General features: G+C 46.3%; 1 protein-coding gene across 2 annotated transcripts in view; it reads right to left on the reverse strand.

Moving 5' to 3' along the window:
* Positions 1 to 25,204, reverse strand: part of KCNAB1 (potassium voltage-gated channel subfamily A regulatory beta subunit 1) — a 452,219-nt gene that overhangs the window by 390,630 nt on the left and 36,385 nt on the right. The window contains exon 1 of one of the 2 annotated variants that reach the window (XM_008266198.5): positions 23,793 to 24,273. Coding sequence (XP_008264420.1) covers positions 23,793 to 24,034 — 242 coding nt within the window. The 5' untranslated portion in view covers positions 24,035 to 24,273. 2 annotated transcript variants of the gene reach the window in all.

The raw sequence follows: 25,204 nt of genomic DNA on the forward strand, positions 1-25,204 counted from the left end.
GGTCCAGCTCTCTGCTATGGGCTGGGAAAGCAGTAGAAGATGGCCCAAGTCCTTCAGATTCTGCACCCACGTGGGAAGACCTGGAAGAAGCTCCTGGCTCCTGGCTTTGGATCAACACAGCTCTGGCCATTGCAGCCAACTTGGGAGTGAAACAGCAGATGGAAGACCTCTCTCTCTCTCTGCCTCTCTTCTTTCTGTGTGTAACTCTGCCTTTCAAATAAATAAATAAATCTTTAAATAAAATAAATAGATAAAAAATAAATACACCGGCAAACATTGAACATAACACCACATCGTGTGCTTACAAGAGGAAAGGTGAATACAACATCAGTGGTCTATGAGGAATCATGATATCAATCATAGAGTAAAACTGCCTGCTGCATGTTGTGAGTCAAGGCTATGAACCTGTACATGGCACAGCGTTGGGCTGATGGTGGAGACCGCTCCCTTCTTCAGTCTCCTCTGTTTTGCTCATCTAACTGTCTCCCACTTCTCTTGAAGCTCCCGGCTGAGCGCTGAGCAAAACCTTCAGGGCTGCCTGTGACCTGCACAAGCCCCTGCCCACACGCAGTATTTCAGGGCTGGGTCTGTCTGCGAGCGGTGAGCGCGTGTGGCAAGGGCAGATCCCTCAGTCTCTGCGCGCAGTCTGCCGTTGCAATGGGATGCAGCCGTCACACATTTCCTCTCCTTTCACATCAAGAGGAGGTGCCCTAGACATCATCCCGGGAACAAAGACGTAAACGGCAGTGCAGCTTTCCAAATCTCCTTGTTGACGCACTTGTAATCTATTTCTATTCAGAGTGCAGGTAAAATTCATTCTCCCTTTTGCCAGGCTAGCGACCAGGAGCATGGAATGCGTTAAAATAAAGATTCACTGATCTAAGAAGAATAGACAGTTTTAGCAGGAAGCAGCCTGTAAAAGGAGGCCAGAGTCCTGGACCTAACTCTATCACTCAGTACTGGGTCACCCAGACCGTGCTAACTATCTCTCTCAATTTGGGCAGAGCAGACACACAAACCAAAAGGCCCAGCATAACGTTTTTCTCCGTGAACAAACTCCCTAACTCCTTTACGGACATTTGCATTACATTTGCCTTTCTTCTGGGTAAATAAGTAACACATACACCAGGTACCATGCTATTTGCCTGGAAAACAAAATGAGTAAGAACCTGGTCTCTCCCTTTGGGCATTTTCAATTCTAGTGAAGGAGATGGCCACGTACACAAATGATTTAAAACAGAACCACACAGAGAGGAACAGACAGAGCCAAATGAGAAACTGGTGGGAAAATGATCACTTCTTCTGGACAGAGCCACCTCATTGGTAGCATCCAACCCTTCTCAGCTTATACACACAGTGATGCGATGACTGAACAGGGTGCCATGTGGGAAAGCATTTTAGAAAGTATAACACTCTCTTCTCTTCTCAGACACCCATCTTTCTTACCCTGCCTCTCTTATCCTGTCACTTCTAAACTGTAAAGTTGGGCCATCAGTCAACGGGCTGAGGGGAGGTAGGGCAAGCCGCTCTTCTTATTCCCCAGATTAATTCACTGTACTTAGGTAACTGATTCTGAAAGGCAGTGCCTTCTGCAGCCGGTGGGCTGAGACTCAGAGCTGAGAAGGGTAATGTGCAAGCCCGTGCAGGCCGGATGCCCAGCATCGACTTTTGGACACCAGTATGCAACCGCGTCCAGCCCCTCAGTGGGAAGACAGGCTAACAAGCGATGAATCACCTTGTAGAGCATCGGGGTTGTGTGCACACTAGATGAATCTTCATGCCATGGCATCCACACAACGCTTGGCCTTGATTTATAATTCTGCACGGAATTTGCCACTGCTGCAAAGGGTAATGAATTAATAAGCTGAACATTGAATTAAAAGCACTTTTTCATCTAAATGTCTACACCCAGAAAAAAAGAAGTCATGGCTGGAAATGAACTGACACAAATAAAGACAAATCTCATTATATCTCTTGGCCCAGTCAGAGGATTCGGCTGGTGCCAAGAATATGCTCATTGCAGGCATTAATCACCAAGACTGAATGATGCTTCTCAATGACTTGAAAAATAGCCAGATGGGCAGAAGAGCATACATCAAACGTTTTGGTGCTACATCCTGATATCTTTTCCATAAGAGGGTTTTATTTACAAATTACTAAATCAATCCAACTACCAGGAAGTAATATGATGCTTATTGATCATAATTCCTTTGAGGTGGGCATTGGGTGACAGTCAGAGCCCCTGTTAGCTGTCTTGACTCCAGATAAGGGGACTATGTGGAATTAAAAAGAAAGAAAAGTGCCATAGTTCATTTGGAAATCTGAAAAAAAAAAAAAGCCATAAGAACAAGTAAAACCTTAATGATTTGAGTATGGGATTCTCGCTTTGAGCTAGAAATTGTAACCCAGGGCTGTTCCATTGGTGGATGGAGCAGTCCTCCATCTGCGCTGGCCCAACAGTGGCCACTGGCCTCCCACAGACAACAAGCACTTTATACATGGCCATCCTGAGGAACTAAATTTTAATTTGATGTTAATTTTCATTTAACGAACCCATGTAGCTTGCTGCGACCATATCGGATGGCACAGCACGAATCCTATTTTCAAATACTGCGGAATAAACACTTCAGCTTTCATATTAAAAGCAATTTTCTAAACTACCTAATCATAATTCTCCTGCAATTAGTCACAGACTTCAGAGTGCCTGAGTTTTGTGAATTCCATAATTGACTTTGCAGGAAGGTCTTCCTTGTTTTTCTGATCTTATTTCTGTCTTAAACAAGTGTCCACAGGGATTTTTACTTCCTTTGACTCAGATTTGAAGCAGCTAATCCAATGAAGGAGATGAAGAGTTGTTTTCACACACTTGCAGCCAGCAGAGTGGGCAGACTCCGCCTGTGGAGCCGGTTAATCCGCACTTGGAATGCTGGCATCCCGCATCAGAGCGCTCTGGGAGTCAGCAGATGATGGCTCAAGTACTCCAGTCTCTGCCACTGCTGTGGAGACCCAGGTGAGATCCCTGGCTCCTGACTTCAGCCTGGCCCAGCCCCATTTGGGACAAATGGAAGATCTCTCTCCCTCTTTCTCTCCTACTATTCGCACCCCCCACTCCCCACCCCCGTTTTCCTCTCTCTCCTTCTCTTCATCACTCTGCCTTTCAAATAAACAAATATATATTTAACAAATAAAAAGAGAGAGAGAGAAAGAGAGAAAGACTGTCGGAAGAGAGAAGATTGAAGGCAGCTAATGAAAGGTTCTGCTGGGTGGCCTTCCTGTCTAACATAATAGCCTGCACGTAGCAGGTGAGCAAAATTATTAGTTTATTGGTTGTAAAACTGACTTAAAATTGGAAGAAACATCAGATTCACATAGTGCACAAAAACAAATATATCTCTATTGCTATGTCCTCTATCTTCCTTACTATATAAAAAAAGGCAATATAAATGTATTCTAAATAGGCTTCCTACTCGGCTTGGCCTGAGGCAATGTTTGGAAAGCCACTCTTGTGATAAAAGCACTTGAGATGTCGGCTTCTCAAAGGCTGTGATGCGCCCAGCACTCACAGATCAGACATCCCCACACACTTCTCAGGATGTTTGTTCAGCGGCCTTGTGCATTCTTAGAATGCCTGCAATATCTAAACCAAAACGCTTCAAAACCTTGTTATATTTCGGAGAGTTATGTGAGCAGGGCTTGTGTTTGTTTTTAATAGAGGCAGTGAAAGCACATAGTCAAAATCCCTTGCCACTAATTCTTCACTCGTCTTCATCTGAGCTCACATAGATATCGTGTGGACAGCCATCGGCCAGTCATTCCACGTAAAATGTGGGGACACAATACTTTGCTTACGTGGCTCCAGCTCTCAGAGGTTAGACAGAAACCCACGCACGGGGTAGCACTAACATATTTCCTAAATGTATAGATGGCCATTTCTATTTAAAAAAAAAATACAAAGAAAAAAAAAAACACCCTGAAACACTAGTTGGATCTAAACTCCACATGAAATGGAGACATAGGAGGGAGGGAAGAACTCCCTGTGACCCAGCCTATCAGAAATGTGTTAGGAGGTAGGAAGTCAGATAACAGCATTCTTTTTCTTGACATCCATCCCCCTGGGAGAGGATAGGGTTGGCACTTGTTTGAACAAATTATTCCATCTTCCAGTTCTGTCATAAATAAAAGGGCCACTGACACCACTGTGAAACCAGAAATGCAGACAGGCCACAGGGCTTAAAGATGACAAGGGGTCAACGTGATGGACATCGCGGTGGATCCGGGGGCTTGGTGAGCACCCCCAGGAGCCGGCCTGCACCCACGGGGCCCTTGAATACCTGCTAAAGAGCAGCCACAGGTCAGCCTTAGCGGCAAGTCTGCAGCTGCTGAAAAGTAATGTATTTGAGGTCGCTCTGAGTTAATAAATTGTGCTGAAGAGATAATTGCCCGGGGAATATAGCCGTTTAAGGAGCTGCTTTAAAGTCAGAAAAGGGAGAAACGATTTGATAGTTCAAGGGCTCTTGCAGAGACTTCCTTTCATGCGAATGAGAATGGGGATGATTTAAATGATTCTGGGAACCACTTTAGAGATGCAGGAGGGAGAGACTGCAGCTGCTGCCGGCTCTGCCCTCTCGCCTCCCTCCCGGGGCGCCCAGAGACAGAGTTCAGGGCCCAATTAGATCCAGCTTTTTCCTTCTGGGCAGCTCCTCACGTGTGCATGCGAGTGAGAACTAGAGGGCAGTGGACACAGCTGTTCCATTCTTTCCTCTCCCTTCAACTGGTGCGACCACGTCTTCAAGCCCTCGCTCCTGCATGGAATCAATGGCTGTCTACCCGTCTCCTCCTCTTCTCCAGGAAAGGCTTTTCGGGACGTCGGTCTAATCTTGCCACTTCTTGCCTAAGAGTCTTTCAACAGTGTGTCCTGGCCAGCTCCTGAGACCTCCAATGATCGCTTGTTTTCCTTCCACTTCACCTTACCCTCCAACATTCTCCTCCACGTGAGGGTTTGACTGGGGTGTAGTAAGAGTGGGAAGGAGGAGGAGGAGGAGCAGGAGGCCAAGATGAAGAACAGTTGCTGCTTCTGAGTTATATGCTTGACAGTTGTCACATTACTTAGTCTTCTCCCCACTCTATGAATAGTGTTATTTCTATCTTACTGATGCAAAAAAGCAAAAGCTCAGAAGGGATAAATTATGGGTGCCTTGCCCAGTAAGCCTTGGAGTCCACGTTCAAGCCATGCTGTCTCCCAAGCATGTGCTTACATCCATCACCATGATTCCTCCCTCTAGACCCTCAAACATGTTGATCCTGCTACGTCAAATGATCTCCCAGTCCTGGGCGACTTCTTGAATTCTTATTCACCCTTTAAAACCCTGTTCATGAGTGGCCACCTCTACAAAGTCATCCTTGACTCTCAAGAGAGCATTCATCGCCTGATCCACTACTTCACAACAGCATTTTAAACAGCGCTATTATAAGGATCATCCAAGCTCTGATTATCTGGTTATCATGCTCCGCTCCCCCATGCCCTCCCAGCCCCAGCCCCAGCCCCAGCCCCACTCTCCCACCCATCCCCCTGCCCCCTGCCCCCTGCCCCGCCAACGGCTGGGCTGCTCTTGGAATTTCTTGGGGAAAGGAAACCTATCTTTCATTGCTGTGCACTCAGGGATACCAACCCAGGGCACAGCTGCTGCTCAGTGGATCTTCGATAATTTGAACAATTCTATTGTGCAAAGAGTGAACTCTGGGGTCAAAAGCCTTCGGTTAAATGCTTTTCTAGAAGTTAGCAAACTATCTATGTGACTGTTCGCAGGTTCTTCACGCCCCAGAAAACTAATTTGTCAAGAGCGTGTGTGGGCGAGGGCACGCTAAGTTATCCCTAATATCTCCTTGGATTCTAAGTCAGTGCACTTGCTCTTTGCAAGTAAAGAATGGATGCGGAGGCAGCACTACAATAACAAGATGCAAAACAAAACATGACATTTGAGTAATTGTACTTATTGAGGGGTTGACAGAACGAGACTGTATTTATTGGTGCAATGGGGGAGGGGGCCACTAACCACCTTATAAATCAACCACTTTATGAGTTTTTAATGTGTTCCTTATTAAAAATGCATTATCTTCCATGCTAAATTAAACCTTTTAAAGCCAGCACTTCCCTTCTTACCTGTAGTTGAAGGAGATAAGATTTCTGCTCATTTTAGTCATTAAGCCCCTTAGGATGTCTACTAATAGAGGAAAATGTCCCCCTACACATAAAAACAACCAAATCCAAAGCTCAAGGAATGAAATCGCAGAGCTAGTTAATGGTAGAGTTAATTTCCACAGGATCAGCCATGAGTTCATGGAGACACTAGCTCGTTACACATCTGTCCCCTTCAGATTCCGTCACTAGACAGTGCAGTCTACAAGTGTAGGTCACCTCGCCACGTTCTAGGGTATTCTGTCTTTGTGCTCTCCGGCAGGCAGTGTGGGAGGGGCTGAGACAGAATCTGCACAAGCCACTCAGCTTCTCTCATTTCCTGGACAAGGTCAACAGTTCAGAGGGGGAACAAGGAGCCCAGTCGAAACCAGGAAATAACTCAGAAGGAGCTGGGGAAAGAAAGCTCCTTTACTTTTCTCCTTCTAGAAAAAATGAGGCAGGTGTAGCCCTGAGAGCTTTTGTCAGCCATCTTGCAGCTGAGAGGAAAGCTTGAAGCTCCCGTGGGCCCCTGCTACGGGGCTGCGAGTGGAGCCACCACCAAGAAAGTCCAGAAAAACAGAGAAAGAAAGAAACCAGGTCCTGTCTCATGGTTTGTATCTTAAAACCAAAGCTTCCCTTGCCTCTGTCCCTTTCACTTAGGTGAGCCAGTAAGCATCCTTTATCACACATACCAGATGGAGTTAGTGTCTCTGTTACAGAGATGTTGGAAATGTTCTATGCTAGTCAGTTATCTGTAAAATAGAAGCACTTTGATAGAATACATTTCAGGGTCTTATTTACATGACAGCCCCAATTTTTTTCATGTTAAATTCAGAGTGAATCGTTACCTCTAAACCTCACTACAGATCAGATGAATGAATCACTGTTTTTGTTTTAGATCTGAAGTATATCAAGTTATCTCAAAAAAAAAAGCTTCAACTCATGTCTTAAGTTCTTAAAACCCAATAGAGTTAATGTTAAATGTTATTTATTTTAATTACAGTTTTTTTCTCTTTTATTATAGTAATGCACATTCATTTGGAAATTAAGACTAGGAAAAAATGGAGAATGAGGGTGGGTGCTTGGCGCAGTATTTAAGATATGATTTGAGACACCTGCATCCCATATTAGAGTGTTTGAGTCCTGGCTACACTCCTGCTCCATCTTCCTGTTAATGCGCATCCTTGGAGGCAGCAGGTGATAGTTACCGTAATTGGCTCCCTGCCACCCAACATGGGAGACCTCAATGGAGTTCTGGACTCTCGGCTTCAGCCTGGTTCAGCCCCAGCTGTTGTGGGCCTTTGGGGGAATGAAACAGCAGGTGGAAGATCTCTGTCTGTCTGTCTGTCTTTCAAATAAAAATGAAAAATAAATTAACACAATTTTTAAAAAAAATAAGAACGGCCAGCGCCGCGGCTCACTAGGCTAATCCTCCGCCTAGCGGCGCCGGCACACCGGGTTCTAGTCCCGGTTGGGGCGCCGGATTCTGTCCCGGTTGCCCCTCTTCCAGGCAAGCTCTCTGCTGTGGCCAAGAAGTGCAGTGGAGGATGGCCCAGGTGCTTGGGCCCTGCACCCCATGGGAGACCAGGAAAAGCACCTGGCTCCTGGCTCCTGCCATCAGATCAGCGCGGTGCGCCGGCCGCAGCGCGCCGGCCGCGGCGGCCATTGGAGGGTGAACCAATGGCAAAAGGAAGACCTTTCTCTCTGTCTCTCTCTCTCACTGTCCACTCCTGCCTGTCAAAAAAAAATAAAATAAAATAAAATAAGAAAAGGATAATAAATCATCCACCTTTCTACCAACTAAAAAAAGTGGCTAACATTTGGTTGTTTTTCATTCCACTCTTTTTGCTTTGATTTTAAAAACTCAATTGGATCCATTTTGATTGCTAAGCATAATATCTATAGGTTTTATTTTAGATGTGAATTTGGGGTCAATACAAAAACTTAACTGATGTAGAACAGTCCATGCATATATATACAATCATGCTACAAGCAAACAGAATCGCTGAACTCTGGCCTTAGAATCAGTCTCTAAGGCATTCGGATCTGGCTAAAAAGCCCATGAGAGCATTTCAGGCATGGGAAGCCAAGACACTGTGGCAAAAAATGACCTACATGAAAGATCTCTGTGAGGGAGATCCCAGTGGAACAAAGGGGCCATCAAAGAAGGAGGTAACTTTCTCTGAAGGGAGCAGAGAACTTCCACTTTGATTATGATCTTGTCTACATAATGTCGGAGTTCATGGACTCGAGAGGCTTCTATAGCCTTAGCAGCTCATGACAAGAGCCTCAGGTGATCACTGACATTATAAATGAGAGTGCCAATTGTTAAATCAACAAGAGTCACTGTGCACCTGCTCCCCATGTAGGACCTCTGTCCTTAATGTGTTGTACTATGTGAATTAACAGCATAACTAATACTCAAACAGTACCTTATACTTTGTGTGTCTTTGTGTGTGTAAACTGTTGAAATCTTTACTTAGTACAGAGTTGATCTTCTGTATATAAAGATAATTAAAAATGAATCTTAATAAAGAATGGGATGGGAGAGGGAGTAGGATATTTGATGGTTTGGGGGTGGGAGGGCAGGTATGGGGAGAAGAACTGCTATAACCCATGATATGAAATTTACATTTATTAAATAAAAGCTTTCTATAAAAATAGAATTGCTGAATAAAATATATCAAATATATTTCAATCTGAGTTTGAAACCCAGAAAAACAAATTTTCAGATTCCAAAACAAAGGGAGCACTATCGTTAGAAAAACATGCACCCTCCATCAGGAGGCAGAGAATAGGCATTTCTTGAGGCAAAAATAGAAAACTTGCGAGTATTATTCTTAATAACCCAGGTTCACAAACTTCATCCGTATTCTTGTTACAGGTTTTAAGCTATGATTTCCTGTCTAGGAGGAAATTCAGAGATGCTGCTCGCTGGGTAGTAGTCAGGGTTCTGCGAATGGGAATTTAGAGCTGACACTGAACACATTCCTGCATTGATACGTGGCCTTTGATTTCTTCTCTCAAGTATAACTGTGTAAGAAATAAGATGCCATTTTCTCTCTGCCCTTGTTAATGGTGACCTCCATGTGCTCATCCCAGCAGTCTCTCTCAGTCCTCGTCTTTCTTGACCTATCAGTGATGTTGAATGTATTAGGATCTCCCTCCTCTGGCTGGGTCCTAATGCCACACTCTTACTGTTCTACACACTCACTCACAGTCTCCTCGGCTGGACCCTCCTCATCTCCTTCATCTCCTAACACCGGAGGCTCTGCAGTGCAGTCCTGGGGGCTCTTCCCCGTTTCTCTGGACAGTTGCCTGCTTAGCTCGTTACTTCGTACTCTCATGAGAGACTGATGATGCCAAGACTTTATCTCTATACCTTGGATGTAAATCTCCAGCCCAAAACTCTTCCATGAGTTCCAGACTCTTGCTACGTGACATGTGTTTGTTGTTGTTGTCTAAGAGGCAAAAAGCACGTCTCAGAGTGAGCTCCTGTTTTTCCTCTCATTGGATCTTCTCTCCTGTAGCCTTGCTCATCTCATCTGAGGGCAACTTGACTGTCCCAATCTCCCAGGCCAAGCAGCTAGGAGTTATTTTTGGTTATTCTCTTTCTCACATACCACATCCAGTTTATCTGCAAATCCTCTTGATTCTACTCTTAAAGGATACAGGATCCAACTATTTCTCATCATCGCCACACAGTTCAAACTGTTGCTACCCCACGCCTGCATGAGAGCATCTTCCTAATAGGGAGACCATGCCTATTTTCCAATTTCCATCATCCAGATGATGCTGTTCAAAAAATCATTCAAATCCTGTCACTTCCCTGATCAATACTCACAAAGGCTCCCATCTAACTCTGGCTAGAAGCCATTATCTTTCCACTGGCACACAAAGCCCTGCACTGTTTGCCTCTTATGCTATAAAGGATTAACCTTGTTCAAAGGAAATATCTAGCAACTGACCCCATCTCTGGGCTGCATTACCCAGTGACAATGTCTTTCTTTCTTTTTTTAAGATTTATTTTATTTATTTGAAAGACAGAGTTACAGAGAGAGGTAGAGACAGACAGAGAGGTCTTCCATCCGCTGGTTCACTCCCCAGATGGCTGCAATGGCCGGAGCTGCGCCGATCTGAAGCCAGGAGCCAGGAGCTCCCTCCAGGTCTCCCACAAGGGTGCAGGGGCCCAAAGAGTTAGGCCATCTTCCACAGCTTTCCCAGGCCATAGCAGAGAGCTGGATCAGAAGTGGAGCAGCAGGACTCAAACCGGCACCCATATGGGATGCCAGCACTGCAGGCGGAGGATTAACCCACTATGCCACAGCGCCTGCCCCCAACAATGCCTTTCTATACTTTGAGCTTTAGGTCATGTTGAATGTTCAGTTTATGGTGGGGGCCTTGAGCCACATGGCATCAACATGACCTCTGTGGGGATGAGACATGAAAGCAGTCACCTGTGCCCATATGGCCAGTTCTTGCTAGTCTACCATTTGTTCACTCTTCTCTTACCACATTGGTTACTCGATAGTTTCTTCTTACAGAATTTAGCTCTAAGCCTTTGCATATGCTTTTCCCTCTGCCACCCTCCTCCAGAAACGTGTGCAATTGTCTTGTTCACTTCTTTCAGGTTGTCATTCCACGGCTGTCTTCTCATCAAGGCCTCCGGTGGCCACAATATTTAAAATTGGCTTTTCCCTGACACACACACTCATCCTCCATCTGTGCTTTGTGCTTTTACAGAGGACTTATCCTTTCTCAAGTGCTATCTTTTTTGCTTATTATCTGCCTACACCAACTAGAATGAAATTCTCAAGAAAACTTAAAACTTAGTCTGTGTCTTCACTGCTGTTTCCCCAGTGTCTGGAATTGTGCAGGATGCAAAGTGAGCACTTGGTTAGCAGCTGCTGAATGGAAGGATGAATCTATACTTGTAAAGAAGGAAATCGATTGTTCAATAAAAGGAGATTCTGTACACAAAACAGCAAAGAGGATTAGTGGTTGCACAAGATAACTTCCCAGTGTTACCAATGTTTTATAAAATATGCATTAGTCGATTTGGCTATGTGAATCTGACATCTCCTAGGAGAATGTGTTTCGGATCACTACACAATTTGATTGGAATAGTCATGAGACATACATAGTAGGCATATTATAAAACACGTACTATAATCTAGAAACCAAGACATAGTGAACACGAGGTCAGAAATGGAAGCCCCTTGGAGAGAAACTGCTGGTGAGGGAGGTGCAGAAAGAAAATAGATGGACTCTGTCCACATGACTGAGTCTCACTCAGGTTCCCGCTGGCAACTAAAGTGGAAAGATCCGATTCTTCTATTACCATTGCCCAATCTCAGGAGCAACGCTGACTTCTATTGAGTTGAATGGGTCAGAGTCTTTACAGGTGGGAGAGTGGGGCTGTTCTTTGGGAAAACCCATACACTTGATTATAGCTCCAAGGTCCATCTGTAACTGCTGATCACCAGCTAGAAGTTCCTTCATTGTAGGCCAGATAGTTGATGGAAAAATCTGATCTGTACCAAAAACAAGATAGTATCCTTAGAATGCACAATCATCCGAGCCAGCACTGTGGTGCAGTGAGTTAAAGCCCTGGCCTGAAGTGCTGGCATCCCACAAGGGTGCCTGTTCTAGTCCCGGCTGCTCCTCTTCTGATCCATCTCTCTACTGTGGCCTGGGAAAGCAGTGGAGGATGGCCCAGGTCTTTGGGTCCCTGCACCTATGTGGGAGACCTGGAAGAAGCTCCTGGCTCCTGGCTTCAGATCAGTGCAGCTCCGGCCATTGCAGCCATTTGGGGAGTGAACCAGCGGATGGAAGACCTCTCTGTCTGTCTCTACCTCTCTCTGTAACTCTGTCTTTCAAATAAATTAATCTTTTTTTTTTTTTTTAAAGAATGAACAGGCTGGTGCCATGGCTCACTAGGCTAATCCTCCGCCTGCGGCACCAGCACCCTGGGTTCTAGTCCCGGTTGGGGCACCGGATTCTGTCCCGGTTGCTCCTCTTCCAGTCCAGCTCTCTGCTATGGCCCAGGAAGGCAGTGGAGGATGGCCCAAGTGTTTGGGCCCTGCACCTGCATGGGAGACCAGGAAGAAGCACCTGGCTCCTGGCTTCGGATCGGTGCAGCACACCGACTGTAGCGGCTATTTGGGGGGGTGAAACAATGGAAGGAAGACCTTTCTCTCTGTCTCTCGCTGTCTAACTCTGCCTGTCAAAAAAATAATAATAAAGAATTAACAGTCATCCATAACCGCTGAATAGGGAAAATACCCTCTAATGTGTTTGTCTAGGAGACAGGTCAACCTGAAATCCTAACAGAAGAGCTGACCCTCCGGACTTCTCCTCCACCTTTTGGGACATGATACCTGGTTGTCACAATCAGATGATGACCCCTCTTGTAGTGATATGGAAGTAGAGAATTATAAGCAGAGTGAACTTAAGGATGGTGAGTCAAAAGGATTGATGGACAAACAGTAGGAAGGGGATGAAGAGCTGGTGATGAGAATGTTGAAAAAGGATAAGTCCACAGCTCTGTGACTTGAGCATATTAGACACTAATCTGCCACCTTCTAGAATATCCTTCGGGAAACACCACACTGAGCAGAAATAAGGAACGCAGCCTGAGGGAAACCCATGAGTATCCTCTTCTCGTCAAAGTAACTCAAGAACCCAATAAGGCTGGGGCTGGACAGTGGTACCACAGGGAACTTTCTGGAGGAAAGTGTAGTGAGAAATCTGTATTAGCATTCTCCAGAGAAACAGCACCACAGAGAGGAAGAGGGGGGAATGGAGAGTGGGAGAGGGAATTATTACAAGGAATTGGCTCATGGGGCTGGCGCTGCGGTGCAGTAGGTTAAAGCTCTGACCTGAAGTGCTGGCATCCCATATGGGTGCTGGTTCGAGTCGCGGCTGCTCCTCTTCTGATCCAGCTCTTTGCTATGGCCTGGGAAAGCAGTAGAAGATGGCCCAAGTTCTTTGGCCCCTGCACCCACGTGGGAGACCCAGAAGAAGCTCCTGGCTCCTGGCTTTGGATCAGCACAGCTCCAGCCGTTGCAGCCATCTGGGGAGTGAACCAGCAGATGGAAGACCTCTCTATCTCTGCCTCTCTCTGTAACTCTGTATTTCAAATAAATAAAATAAATCTTAAAAAAAAGAGGAATTGGCTAATGACTTTAGAGGCTAAGAAGACCTAAGAGGTGCGGTTGGTGAGTGGGAGGCCGGGAAGAGTGGATGGTCTGTTTCAGTACAAATCTAAAGACCTGAGAATTGGCAAGGCTGGCAGTGTCAAGTTCAAGTCTGCAATCAGGAAAAAAAGGATATCCCAGCTCAGTTAGGTAGGAGGAGTTCCCTTCTAGTCATGGTCTAGTCAGCCTTTTTTTTTTTCTATTCTGGCCTTGGATGCATGACTGAATGATGCAGGCTTACCCTGGGGACGGTAATCCACTTGACTCACTCCATTGATTGAAATGTTACTATTACCCCAAACACCCTGGCAGACATACCCAGAATAATGTTTTGACCAAATGTCTAGGCAGCCCGTGGCTCAGGCAAGTTGATACATGAAATAACATATCATACACTTAGCAGCTGAGTGACTAAAGAGTGAAACAAGCTGGATATCTAAGAAGAAACAGAAATAAAGTGGGCTATGACATTCCTATAAGTAGAATATAGCATCATCAAAGTTTCTTGAATTCCAAGATTTAAGGACTGATGTCCTATAACAATAATGCCATCAAGTACCGGTCTGTTTTTGGTAGAGAGAAAATCAGGAAGTAAGAGGCAGGGAGACTACGGGCTGGTGGAGCAATTCTCTGTGTCTGATCATCCAGCAGATTGTCTTCCAGCAAACAATGAAGGCTTCTTTGTTATACTCCTGCTTAATAATTCATTGATTCAGTAAATATTTACTAAGTTCTACACTAGATGTCAGATTGCAGGAATGCAACAATTAACCATGCACATAAAATTCCTGCTCTTCTGAAATTCATACTCCAGCAGGAAAGACAGATAACATCGAAATAAACAAGGAAGAGTGGAAGGAGGAGCTAATTGAACAATCTCACAAAGAAGTTACAATGGGAACCTTTTGGGAAATTGCAGAGAGAGGTGCTAGTCTTAGCCAGTGGTTGGTTCAGGAAACAAGAGGCCTCAGCCTGCAGGTGTTGTCACTGCATGCCAAGAGCTGTGAAATTCCACAAGCAGGCTGAATCACTGACCCCTTACTTACACACCCTTCAAATGCTAAAGCAAGCGCCTCCATGCCTAATGAGCGGCACATTCTACACCCAAGGCTACAAAGCCTCTGTCTCATTCTGCCTTAACAAATTAGGAGGAATATCATGTAGGGAAAAATGACTACAGACAACCCACTGAGCATCTCCCTGGTGGTTTCAACCCCTCCCACAGTGGGCTCACCAGGACCATGGCCAGAACGCATACTCTCATCTGTCCAAAGACCAGCCTGGAATAAGCTGGCAGCTCCAGCCTCTTGGAGTGGTTTCCTGCCCAGCTCTTTCATGGTAACCTGACTTAGGGGTGGGACAGTCCTGTGTTAACTGCTTCTGTGCTCCCTGCCCCCACCCTGCCACCCCTCCCAGTACTCAGAGACCCTTATTCTACTACCCCGTGCATTCCTGGAGACTTTTGACACAGCCACCACCAACACCCACACCCTAGTGGACATGCTGAGCAGACGAACGCTGATGACAGAGTTTACGTGGCTCAACAAGGGCGGCATACCCTTGAGAGCCTCCTCAGCTTGGGACCTAACATTCCAGATAAAAACATGTGTAGACCTTGTTGGGTAACCCTGGAACACAGTCTTTAACCCAGGAGCTGGAGCTTGGACCAGGAGATTCTGGAATACACCCAGTGATTGCACAGCCCACAGCGCCACCTCCCAACCAGAGGCGGACGTGCAGCTAGTCACAGCTCTCCCCAGCCACCCTCGCTCGCCCTCTGTGTACTAAAATTAGTCCTGCCTGAACTGATCCAGATTGAACAAGACCTAAAAGAAATGACAACAAAATTCAATATGTGATTCAATTCTGGATCCTGGGCTTTGAAAAAATACGACAAAAGCCATGAATTACTGTGTTGGTTGACAGGAATGTGGATGGTAAGTTAAAGTATCCAGTTAATGTAAATTTTGATAATTTACAGAGGATATGTGAGAGACTATCCTTGTGCTTGGGAGGTTTGCAAATGACTCTCAAAAGCCTTGGGAAAACAAATGGGGACGGGAAGCTGTAGGAACCCAGCATGTGAGAGCATGAGCAAAGGTTAAAATAAATGGGCAAAATGTTCACAATATGTTAAAGGATAAAGAGCATACAGACGTTCTTTATATACATTATACTTGGAACCTTGTAAGTCTGAAATTACTTTTTAAATAAAAAGTGTTTTAAAAGAGCTGGACTTAACAACTAGATAGCAATTCTGAAAATAGCTCCTCTACTCCTGGACTCCCACCATTCGAGATTCACTTCTGTGGATATGTGTATTCTTCAGACACAGTGAAATATTAGGGAGACTCAGTTGATACCTAGCTAAGGGCAGGCAGGGGAATCACTTGTTGGGGAGGCAAAGGCATTCATCTTGGAGAGGTAGCCCATGATAACAGAAAATGAACAGTGGGTAGAAAGGAGGAAGGACCCCTCCCAATCTGGTCATGAGCCAGACAGCAGGGTCCTGGTTTTGAGAACATTGGTGGTCTGTGAGCTAACCTTTTCACACATTCCAGAACATTCTCTGAAGGAAGGGTGAGGGTGAGAAACCTACCTATCCTTTCTCCACCAGTCATGCTCAGACGTGTGTACTATGGCTTAGAATCCTCTGTGCTAGGGAACTCTTGGACATAGCTAATGTAATCTACAAAATATCTACCTGTATGGATTGGCATCCTGGGAAGGCAGCAGATGATGACCCCAGTACTTGGGTCTTTGCCACCAATGTGGGAGATTCAGATGGAGTTCCTGGCTCCTAGCCTCAGCCTGGTCCAACCTTGGTGGTTGTAGCCATTTGGGGAATGAACCAGTGGATGGAAAAGTCTCAGTCTCCCCCTTTGTCTATATCACTTTGCCTTTCCAAAAAAAAAAAACAGGTAAATCTTTAAAAAACTCTATCTACCTGGGTTAGGTTATAATACCGTAAGGCTGATACAGGATCAGGACTTCTCAGAACCCCAGGCATAATGTTTTTTCTTTTTCTGACTATAGGAAATTTCTCATTGTCCCAGTGAAGGAAAATACACAGATTCAAAGTTAAGTTCTGATCTACGTTTGTGCTGATCTGCTAGCTGCCCTTCAAGGCAAGAGTTTCTTTTCTTTATGGAATAGTGCATCCTAGTGGCATTCTTGGGAACTGCAGGTGAATTCAGAAAGCTCTTTGGCGAAACCTCATTTAGCCCATGGCTGCCCTTTGGTCAGGAAAATCAGCTTTCAAAATGCTTCTTCTTCTTTTTTTTTTTTTTTTTTCAGATGTAACTTATGACCACAACTTTTATAGGAGGAAATGGGTTTGCGTCACGTAGTGTTGTCCTCAAGCCCTGAATTTCCAATGTTTTTGTTACACTACAACAATACAACTTCCACCCTGGAAAACCACAAGCGGAGATTTCAAAACAGATCGAATTTCTATCTCCCCAATGTGATTTCAAGTCCAAGCAGCGCCACCACTCACTCCTGCTTAAATTCCGAAGTCTGTTCTATCTAAACCGACACTTTTGGAATGTACTTATTTAGAATTTCTGCCCCACTCCATGGGAAACAAGCATATTCTGCAAATTCTCAAGAGGCCCCTTTTCCCTGTGCCTTGTAGGCCCCTCACGGCAGCCAGCTCAGGTTTCAAGTAATCACATAGGTTCTGCACCTCCAAAAGTGTTCCTGCAAGGAGAAACACAGCCAGAGGCCTTTGAGCAAATTAGCACAGGCCCTGTGACTGACCCAAATTAGGCCAGTCTGAAATAAATCATGTAGGCATTTCTTAAATGCAACCCCCTGCATGGGTAGCATTTTTTTTTCTAGGCTATTGATTTTCACAGTCATGGTCATAGCTAGTTTGCAAGCGGCTCTGAGTGCACCATGCACTGCCTAAAAAGAACGGGCCGTAGGAATGTGTGGGGGCAAGGATGTTTTGTGGGGGAGAGGGAGGCTGGGAAGAGGATCGTGAGTTCAATTTGGGAGCAATTATCGTGTTCAGCGTCCATGCTGTGTTAACCCTGTAAACCATGAAAGCAGGAAGGGCAAGAGAAACTCTGTCTCCGGGGTGTCCAGCAGATGCCTCGTGGCAGGAAAGGCTGGTGTCTCCTTCCATGGACAGGGAAGCAAGGACTGGACTCGGGAGAAGGGAAGTCGTGCTGCAACATCATATTCTCACCATGATGGAACCGGTGAAAGGTGTTCTCTTTTGAATCTTTGTTTAAGTAAAGATCATTGAAAACTCTCTCTCAGTTTACTGATGCCTTTCAATCCCTTGCCTGGACATCTTGAGAGAAACTGTTAGGCAACCTTCTAGGTGAGTGAGGTGTCTGTCTAGCCCTCCCTCCCCTCTAGCGCCTTCCTTCCGCTCCCTGGGCACAGTCAATGTGTAGCACTAGGCTGTGCCCAGACACCCAGGGTCCTCCCCATCTCTTGGCTTAGGTCCGTGAGAAAGACAGACAGACAGAAAGCTCCCATCTGCTATTTGCTCCCCAAATGCCCACAGCAACCAGAGCTGGCTCAGACCGAAGTCAAGAGCGCAGAACTCAATCTGGATCTCCCATGTGGGTGGTAGGGACCCAACGGTGTGAGCTGCCTCCCACGGTGAGCATTAGCAAGAAGCTAAAATCAGGCAGTGGGGCCAGGACTTGAACTCAGGCACCCTGATATGGGACACAGCTGTCCCAAGTGGCACCTTCCCCCCGTGCCAAATGCCCGCCCCATGGCCTGTTTCCTTCTAGGTCAGCTGTCGGCTAGCTTGGGTCAGCTTGGCAGCCCCTTGGCAAGCATCCTCCCACTTCCATTCTAACAGAAGCCTCTGAGGATCAGTGTCTCCAGCCTAGGGAAATTCTCAGCCACTGGGACAAGCTGATAGGAGAGGTACCGCAAGTGCTGGGTGGGAGTTTTAACCATTTGAATTTCGTTCTATCTCAAATGTCTTTGTTCTAAACACAAAACTAGACACTGGAAATAGAGAGGTTCGTAAGAGATATTTTCCTATTGCACCATTTGGAGAGCAGCTCATTCCAATGCTGCCATTTGGATGAAACAGGAAGCCAGCCCACATGCGAAATAAAAACCCACATTCTCAGTAGATGCTAAAGCTCTATCCCGATAGAAACAAAGACTTGGTAAATGCAAGCAGAAAAGGAGGGTTCTGTTCAGGATTCAATTTGTAGATGTTCATTGCCCACCCCCATTCTAAGATAGAGCTGCAGACAGGGAGAAGGAGAGACAGAGAGAAAGATCTTCCATCTGCTGGTTCACTCCCCAGATGGCCATAATGGCTGGAGCTGCGCTGATCTGAAGCCAGGAGCCAGGAGCTTCTTCCAGGTCTCCCACGCAGGTGCAGGGGCCCAAGCATTTAGGTCATCCTCAGCTGCTTTCCCAGGCCATAGCAGAGAGCTGCATCGGAAGAGGAGCAGCCAAGACTTGAACAGGTGCCTGTATAAGACACCAGTGCCACTGTAGGTGGCAGCTTTACTCACTAAGCCATAACGCCAGCTCCCCTTCCTCTTATTTCTTAAGGTAGATCACACACGTTTTCTTTCTAACTCTAAAGATGACTAGGTGCTAGAGTCCTAGGATTGGTTGCAAAGGGGGTTGGAGCAAGGGAACTCTTGGACTCCCACTTGGGCAGGCAGTGAGCTGCATACACATTCACATACACAGCCTTATGTAATTCTCACAATTCTGCTGTAATGTCGGGTGAATTGGGCCTATTTTACAGAAGAGGAGCTGAGGCTCAGCAAGGGTATAGAAGATTTTAGCTTTGCTGGGCAAATCATGCACTTTAAAAAAAAAGCAACAATTATTTAATTCCATGAACCTGGACAAATTCTATCATTGGAGGAGAGAGAGAGAGAGAGAGAGAGAGAGAGAGAGAGAGAGAGAGAGAGAAATGGGAGAGACAGAGGTACGAGGGAAAGAATGAATAAGTCATTATTGGGAAATTTTTGAAACCTAAATAATCCCAGTGGACAGATGTCATTTCTGTAACCAAGGTCATTTCTTCTCCTGCCCAGCCACTTTGCCTTTGCTGACTTCACAATGATTAGTGGTGCTGTCAGGTGAGTGATGCCCCCTAGTAGCGTTAGGGGCTCTGCAGGAAAGGGCCCCAGGAGCCTCACTGCTGTGCTTGCTAGAAGGATGTTGCTGAGAATGAGCCCAAGGAAACTTCTCTCTGGCCTGCGTGTTGGGAAGATGTTGCCCTTCCTTAGCAACTGCGCCCATGTTTGCCCGCAGGACCTGTGATGCTGCAAGGGCTCTGCTTCCTCTTCTGAGTCTGCTGCTGCTGCAGAACACAGAGCCGAGAGCAATCCACCCGGGCAGCCCCTCTGCCCGCCCGTGGTGTGCTCTGTCTTTCCTTCCTGTTCTCTCTGTCTGCCTCGGCCTCATTTTTTCTTCATCTTTTAGTTTATTTTTCAGAATGACAATCATTGGGGCTCCTTAACCACAGCGGGTAATAAGCGGTAAAGATACATAAACAGAAACAAGTAACTGAGCCATTGAAAGCTTTGTTTTCTGGATCAGGGGGAGTCAGCCAAATCCAGACTGGAAACTCTGGGTATGGCCCACGAGCCAGGGGTGTTTTTTTTCGGTCAGTTTGGGAGAAGAAAAAAGGAAGATTTATGATACAGTAAAATTATGTGAAACGCAAACTTCAGGGTCCATAATGTTTTATCCATTCACTGGCTTGCGTCTCACCAATGTCTAACTGCACCCTGCAAAGGCGACGTCTGTAGCCGTGACACAGGTGAATGTGGGCCTAAACTATGTACCAGCCGGCCTTTCACAGGCAAGGTTTGCTGGCCTCTGGATGAGAACACCCTTCTCACGACTGTTGAGTTCCCCTGCCAATGCCAGCATTGTAAAGTGTTCGCTGCATCGCAACTCAGTTTAGAAATGTTTCTCACTTTGTCCATAGAACTACCTTTCAGTGTATTCTACCCAGGACTCGGGCCGGTGGTACCGTCTGGCCTAGAATTCAGTGCTGTGTAATAGAGACAATTGACTTCCAGCCTCTTAGAAATGACTGAGACACCCAAGAGGGTGTCACTAATCAAATGAATTTAGAAGATCCTATTTTTGCTGCAAATTCTAAGCCAACAGAAAGATCTACACAGCAACTTGGCACCTTTTACACCACATTTGAGCAATTTCTTCCAGCGTCAACTGATATACGTGTTCATATATTTCCTGAGTTCTTTCCTTTCCTGGTCAATCTCAGTTAGAAATAAAACTGAGTCTCCATGGAAACACAACATAATGCTGCCTCACAGATGATCAAGGGACCCAGGCAGCTGGTGTTGGGCTGAAGGCTGCAATGGCATTTGACCAAATTAGGAAGAGAAAACGCTTCCCTGGCTCCTCCAGACCTCTCAGAATTCTGAAGCTCAGCGTAGAACCCTACACTGGCTGTTAGTTACAGGGAATTGTTTTATTCTTCCTTTGCTTCTGAGAATATCCCCTTGCCATATGTATGTTTAGCTAAGGGGCCCTCATCCTCTCCTTAGCCTGATCAACAGATGCTACCCCGTAAGTGGAAAGAGAGCCTGCATTCAGCCAGCGTTTCTCTGCGTTCAACACTTATTTGTCACCGCTGCCCCAGTGTCACACAGCTCCAAAAGCCACAGAGCTGAGATTTGAACCCTGGCCTGCCCCGTCCCTTTCCACTACACACAAAATAACCCCTTTCAAAAATAAAGAAAATGGAAGAGGCAAGACTGAGCAGAGGGCTTTTAATACAGGCACGGCTCCCATTCCACCCCCTTCTTCCTAGGAAGGAAAAATCAGAAAGACGATGGAGAAGAAAAGAGAGAAAGTTACCTTCTCTCCTGGTCCCTCCAAGTTTAGACACAACCAAGGTCAAAAACTAAGCTGGGGAGAAACCCAGGAGAACCCTAGTTTGTCCCTAAAAACCCTTCTCAAATGCTTAAAGGACAATGTTTCCAATAAGGGTAATGAAAAAGTGTCTGGAGGAAATAATGAGCAAAATACGATACAAATTTGGGGAGGGGGTAATGGAGGAACACCAGGAAGCTGTGTCAGAGCACAGTGAATTCAATATAATTCAAAGCCTCAGCTGTTTCTAGAAGCCAGCGGTCACTGCACTGTCCTCTCCTCAAAGCCTGATTTTGAAAATTCTCCAGAGTCCATTTCTTCCTCGCGTGGGATCCACCAGCACACACACCTCACTGAGCAGAAGCCAGCATCCCCAAAGAGGCAGAGCCTTGCTCCCCAGGGCACTGTGAAAAGCAGCACCAGATCTATAGTATTAAACTGCGGGGATGACTGCTCCCCTCCAGCATGTGGGCTCCAGGCCGCCACCTGCAGTTGCTTCCCTGTGTTTGAAGAAAATGTTCCTCCACTTCCTCATCTGTTGAGAAGCCCCGTGCTAGCCCGTATCTTGAGCTGAACGTTGCACACAGCCTAAGAGTGGAGGTGATATTTGAACTAGGACTCCTGAGGGAGAGAGGGATGCCATCTGAAGGTCTGTGCAAGTTCATGGTGACGTGTCCACCCTGGGACAAGCACAGGGAGACAGACTCCAACTTCCTGCTAATGCGTGCCCCGGGGGTTGGGGGCAGCAGTGGTGGCCCAAGTTGTTGAGTTCTTGCCACCAGTGTGCAAGAACTGCCTTGAGTTTGCAGGTCCTGGCTTTGGCCTGTCCATGGCAGGCATTCGGGGAGTGAGCCAGCAATGGGTCTCTCTCTGTCTCTCTCAGTCTCTTTCTATGACTCTCAGTAACTTAAAAATAAATTAATTTTTAGAAATATTATCTTTTTGGGGCTGGCGGCGTGGCTTACTTGGTTAATCCTCCGATTGTGGCATCGGCATCCCATATGGGCGCCGGATTCTGTCCCGATTGCTCTTCTTCCAGTCCAGCTCTCTGCTGTGGCCCGGGAAGGCAGTGGAGGATGGCCCAAGTGCTTGGGCCCTGCACCCGCATGGGAGACCAGGAGGAACCACCTGGCTCCTGGCTTCGGATTGGCACAGCACGCCGGCCTTAGCGGCCATTTGGGGAGTGAACCAATGGAAGGAAGACCTTTCTCTCTGTCTCTCTCTCACTGTCTAACTCTGTCAAATAAATAAATAAAAATAAAAAATATTATCTTTTCACAAATGAGCAGTCCATCTTCCCCTTCACCTGACCTATATTCACAGGACACCATCACTCCCACCCCTGAGGGCCAAGGAAAGCAGAGAGGAGAGAGAGGGAAGTGAGGAGAGTGCAGAGGCCAAAAGAGTGGGGACGGATCAGCAAAGAAGGTGGGTGAGAGCCGGCAGCTCCTCCTCCAGCCACTGAGTGAAGCCATGGGTGAGACCTTCTTGGGCTCCACTTCCGATGCGTGATGGGCGAGCCTGCCCCATGTTCCCTCTAAGTCTAGAGGACTCCATCCGTCTTCTATGCAAGCCTTTCATGACATAGGGAGCCTGTGAAGAATACTTGGCTCTCCAGGGAGGTACCATGGCATTGTAAATTAACAAAAATAGCTGATAAATTAGAGCAGTAGCTACTACCCTGAAATAGACCTTTAGATTATGGAAAAGCGAAACCACTGGGGATTGCTTGTCTACCACGTGGAAGTCTGGACTGGAGCTAGGACAGCTACTCTTCACAAGCGCTCTGTTGTTCTCCTGGTTTTCAGTACCCTTGTCTTTCTGAGCAGCTGTTTATTCAGCCTCCAAGAAGCTTCAAACTCCAGACACTGGTCAAGAAATCCTTTGTGTAGAGGCTGCTGGGGGATTTAGCTAAGCACAGGCACATCCTAGAGAATTCTGGAACACTAATTGCTCTGCGAAAGACTGATACTTTCCATCTCAGAGCAACTTACAAAGCTCACATACACAACCCTATACCGGGAAAAAAAGTTCTCCCTTTCGTTAGTCTTTCACAAAATAAATAACCATATCGGAAGGTTAGTGCTCAGCAGTCATTTATTCTGGGAGACACTGATAAAAAGTGCTGTCATTTCAAGAAGAACTTGATCTACTTCATTAGCCACTAGCACATGATTCAGGCTTAGAGGAAAAGAACACTCTGGAAGCACTCACAACTTAAAAAAAAAAAATCTGATCTGAACTCAGCAATTCTTCACTTGCACCTGCTGAGCCACTTACCTAACCAGAGCCAATGACATTTCTACAGGCAGAATTTGGTTAGGACCCTCCCCGGGTGGGCACAACCACCTCTGAGCAGAGAGGAAGAGAATGGAAAGCTCAGAATGACACGGCAACGCAAGAAAAGGGCTCAACTCATTGACTTTTCTTTGCCTGACTGCCTTTTATTTTGCTCGTTCAATCCATATCTCTTTAAGCAAAAAACAAAAACAAAAACAAACAAGCGCCTATGACTTCAGTGTAGAGCCCTGCTAGGTTAGCATTGCAGCCAACAGTACCTGTATGCCATGCCGGTCTCGGCCTTGGTGGTTTCCTGCAGGGAAACTCCGTGAACACACAAAAACCTCTCCAGGTGTTTCCGCTCTGTGGGTCCGCTGGGCCTCACGGGCCAGCAGGCTGCCTGGGGCTGAGTCTTGGTGACCATTAGATGCCGTCTGCATTTCAGAGCTGATTCACTGGACTTCGGCAGACCCAGCTTGGGGCTAGGGATGTCTGCACAGGCAGGTTTATACAGATGCATGTTTCGCCACCCAAGGAAGCTTCACGGCACTTAGCTTTAAGACTGGCTGTGATTGACTTGGGTTATCAGGCTTTGCCGTGGCCCTAAAAGGGATCAGTTTGGTTTCTTTAGCTCTCTCCCATGGTTTTCTTTTGTGCATGAAGAGGCATAGAAGTCCCTTGCAGAGCTGCCAGTGATGTGGATCTGCCCGTGCCTGGGCAAAAAGCAGCCCAAAGGCGGCCAATCACTTTTCTCATCCCTTTTTTGAAAGTTCTCAAAGTCATAAGTAAGAAACCACGTATTGGCCCTGGGGAAAAAATGTGGGCACTCTTTCCCATGTCTTTCTATTTAGCTAAAAGGAAATATTTTGGTAGGATATGGGCCAAATCTTCTGTTTCCCTAAGGACTGTAATGCCTCGGGAATGATTCCTGAGTGTGTGATGAGACTTCTCTCAGTTATCAAGTACTTCACAACCAAACGATCGTTATACTAGTGGGATGATTCTCTAGGGTGAAAGGACCATCAACCTTTTTGTTCTTCAGATGTTGCTGTCAAATGAAAAAAAAATTATCAATAAGGAAGTTATTGTAAACAAACAGCAAAGGGACCACACAAATACAGCCAGCTGTTTTTGAAAGTACAAGGAGAGTCCATGGAGAAGCATAGTCTATTTATTAATTTTATTTATTTATTTATTTATTTATTTTTGACAGGCAGAGTAGACAGTGAGAGAGAGAGAGAGAGACAGAGAGAAAGGTCTTCTTTTTTCCGTTGGTTCACCCCACAATGGCTGCTTCGGCTGGGGCACTGCAGCCAGCGCACCACGCTGATCCAAAGGCAGGAGCCACGTGCTTCTCCTGGTCTCCCATGGGGTGCAGGGCCCAAGGACTTGGGCCATCCTCCACTGCACTCCCTGGCCACAGCAGAGAGCTGGACAGAAAGAGGAGCGACCGGGACAGAATCCAGTGCCCCGACCGGGACTAGAACCTGGTGTGCTGGCGCCGCAGGCGGAGGATTAGCCTATTGAGCCGCGGCACCAGGCTATTAATTTTATTTGAAATGACGAGTTCAGAGAGAGAGGAGAGACAGAGAGAGATCTTCCATTCGCTGGTTCACTCCTCAAATGGCTGCCATGGCCAGGGCTGGGCCAGGCTGAAGCCAGGAGATTCATCTGGCTCTCCCACATGCCT

This window comes from Oryctolagus cuniculus, chromosome 4, assembly GCF_051225735.1.
Source record: "Oryctolagus cuniculus isolate XC-2025 breed Fujian yellow rabbit chromosome 4, ASM5122573v1, whole genome shotgun sequence".
In the NCBI taxonomy this organism is placed as follows: Eukaryota; Metazoa; Chordata; class Mammalia; order Lagomorpha; family Leporidae; genus Oryctolagus; species Oryctolagus cuniculus.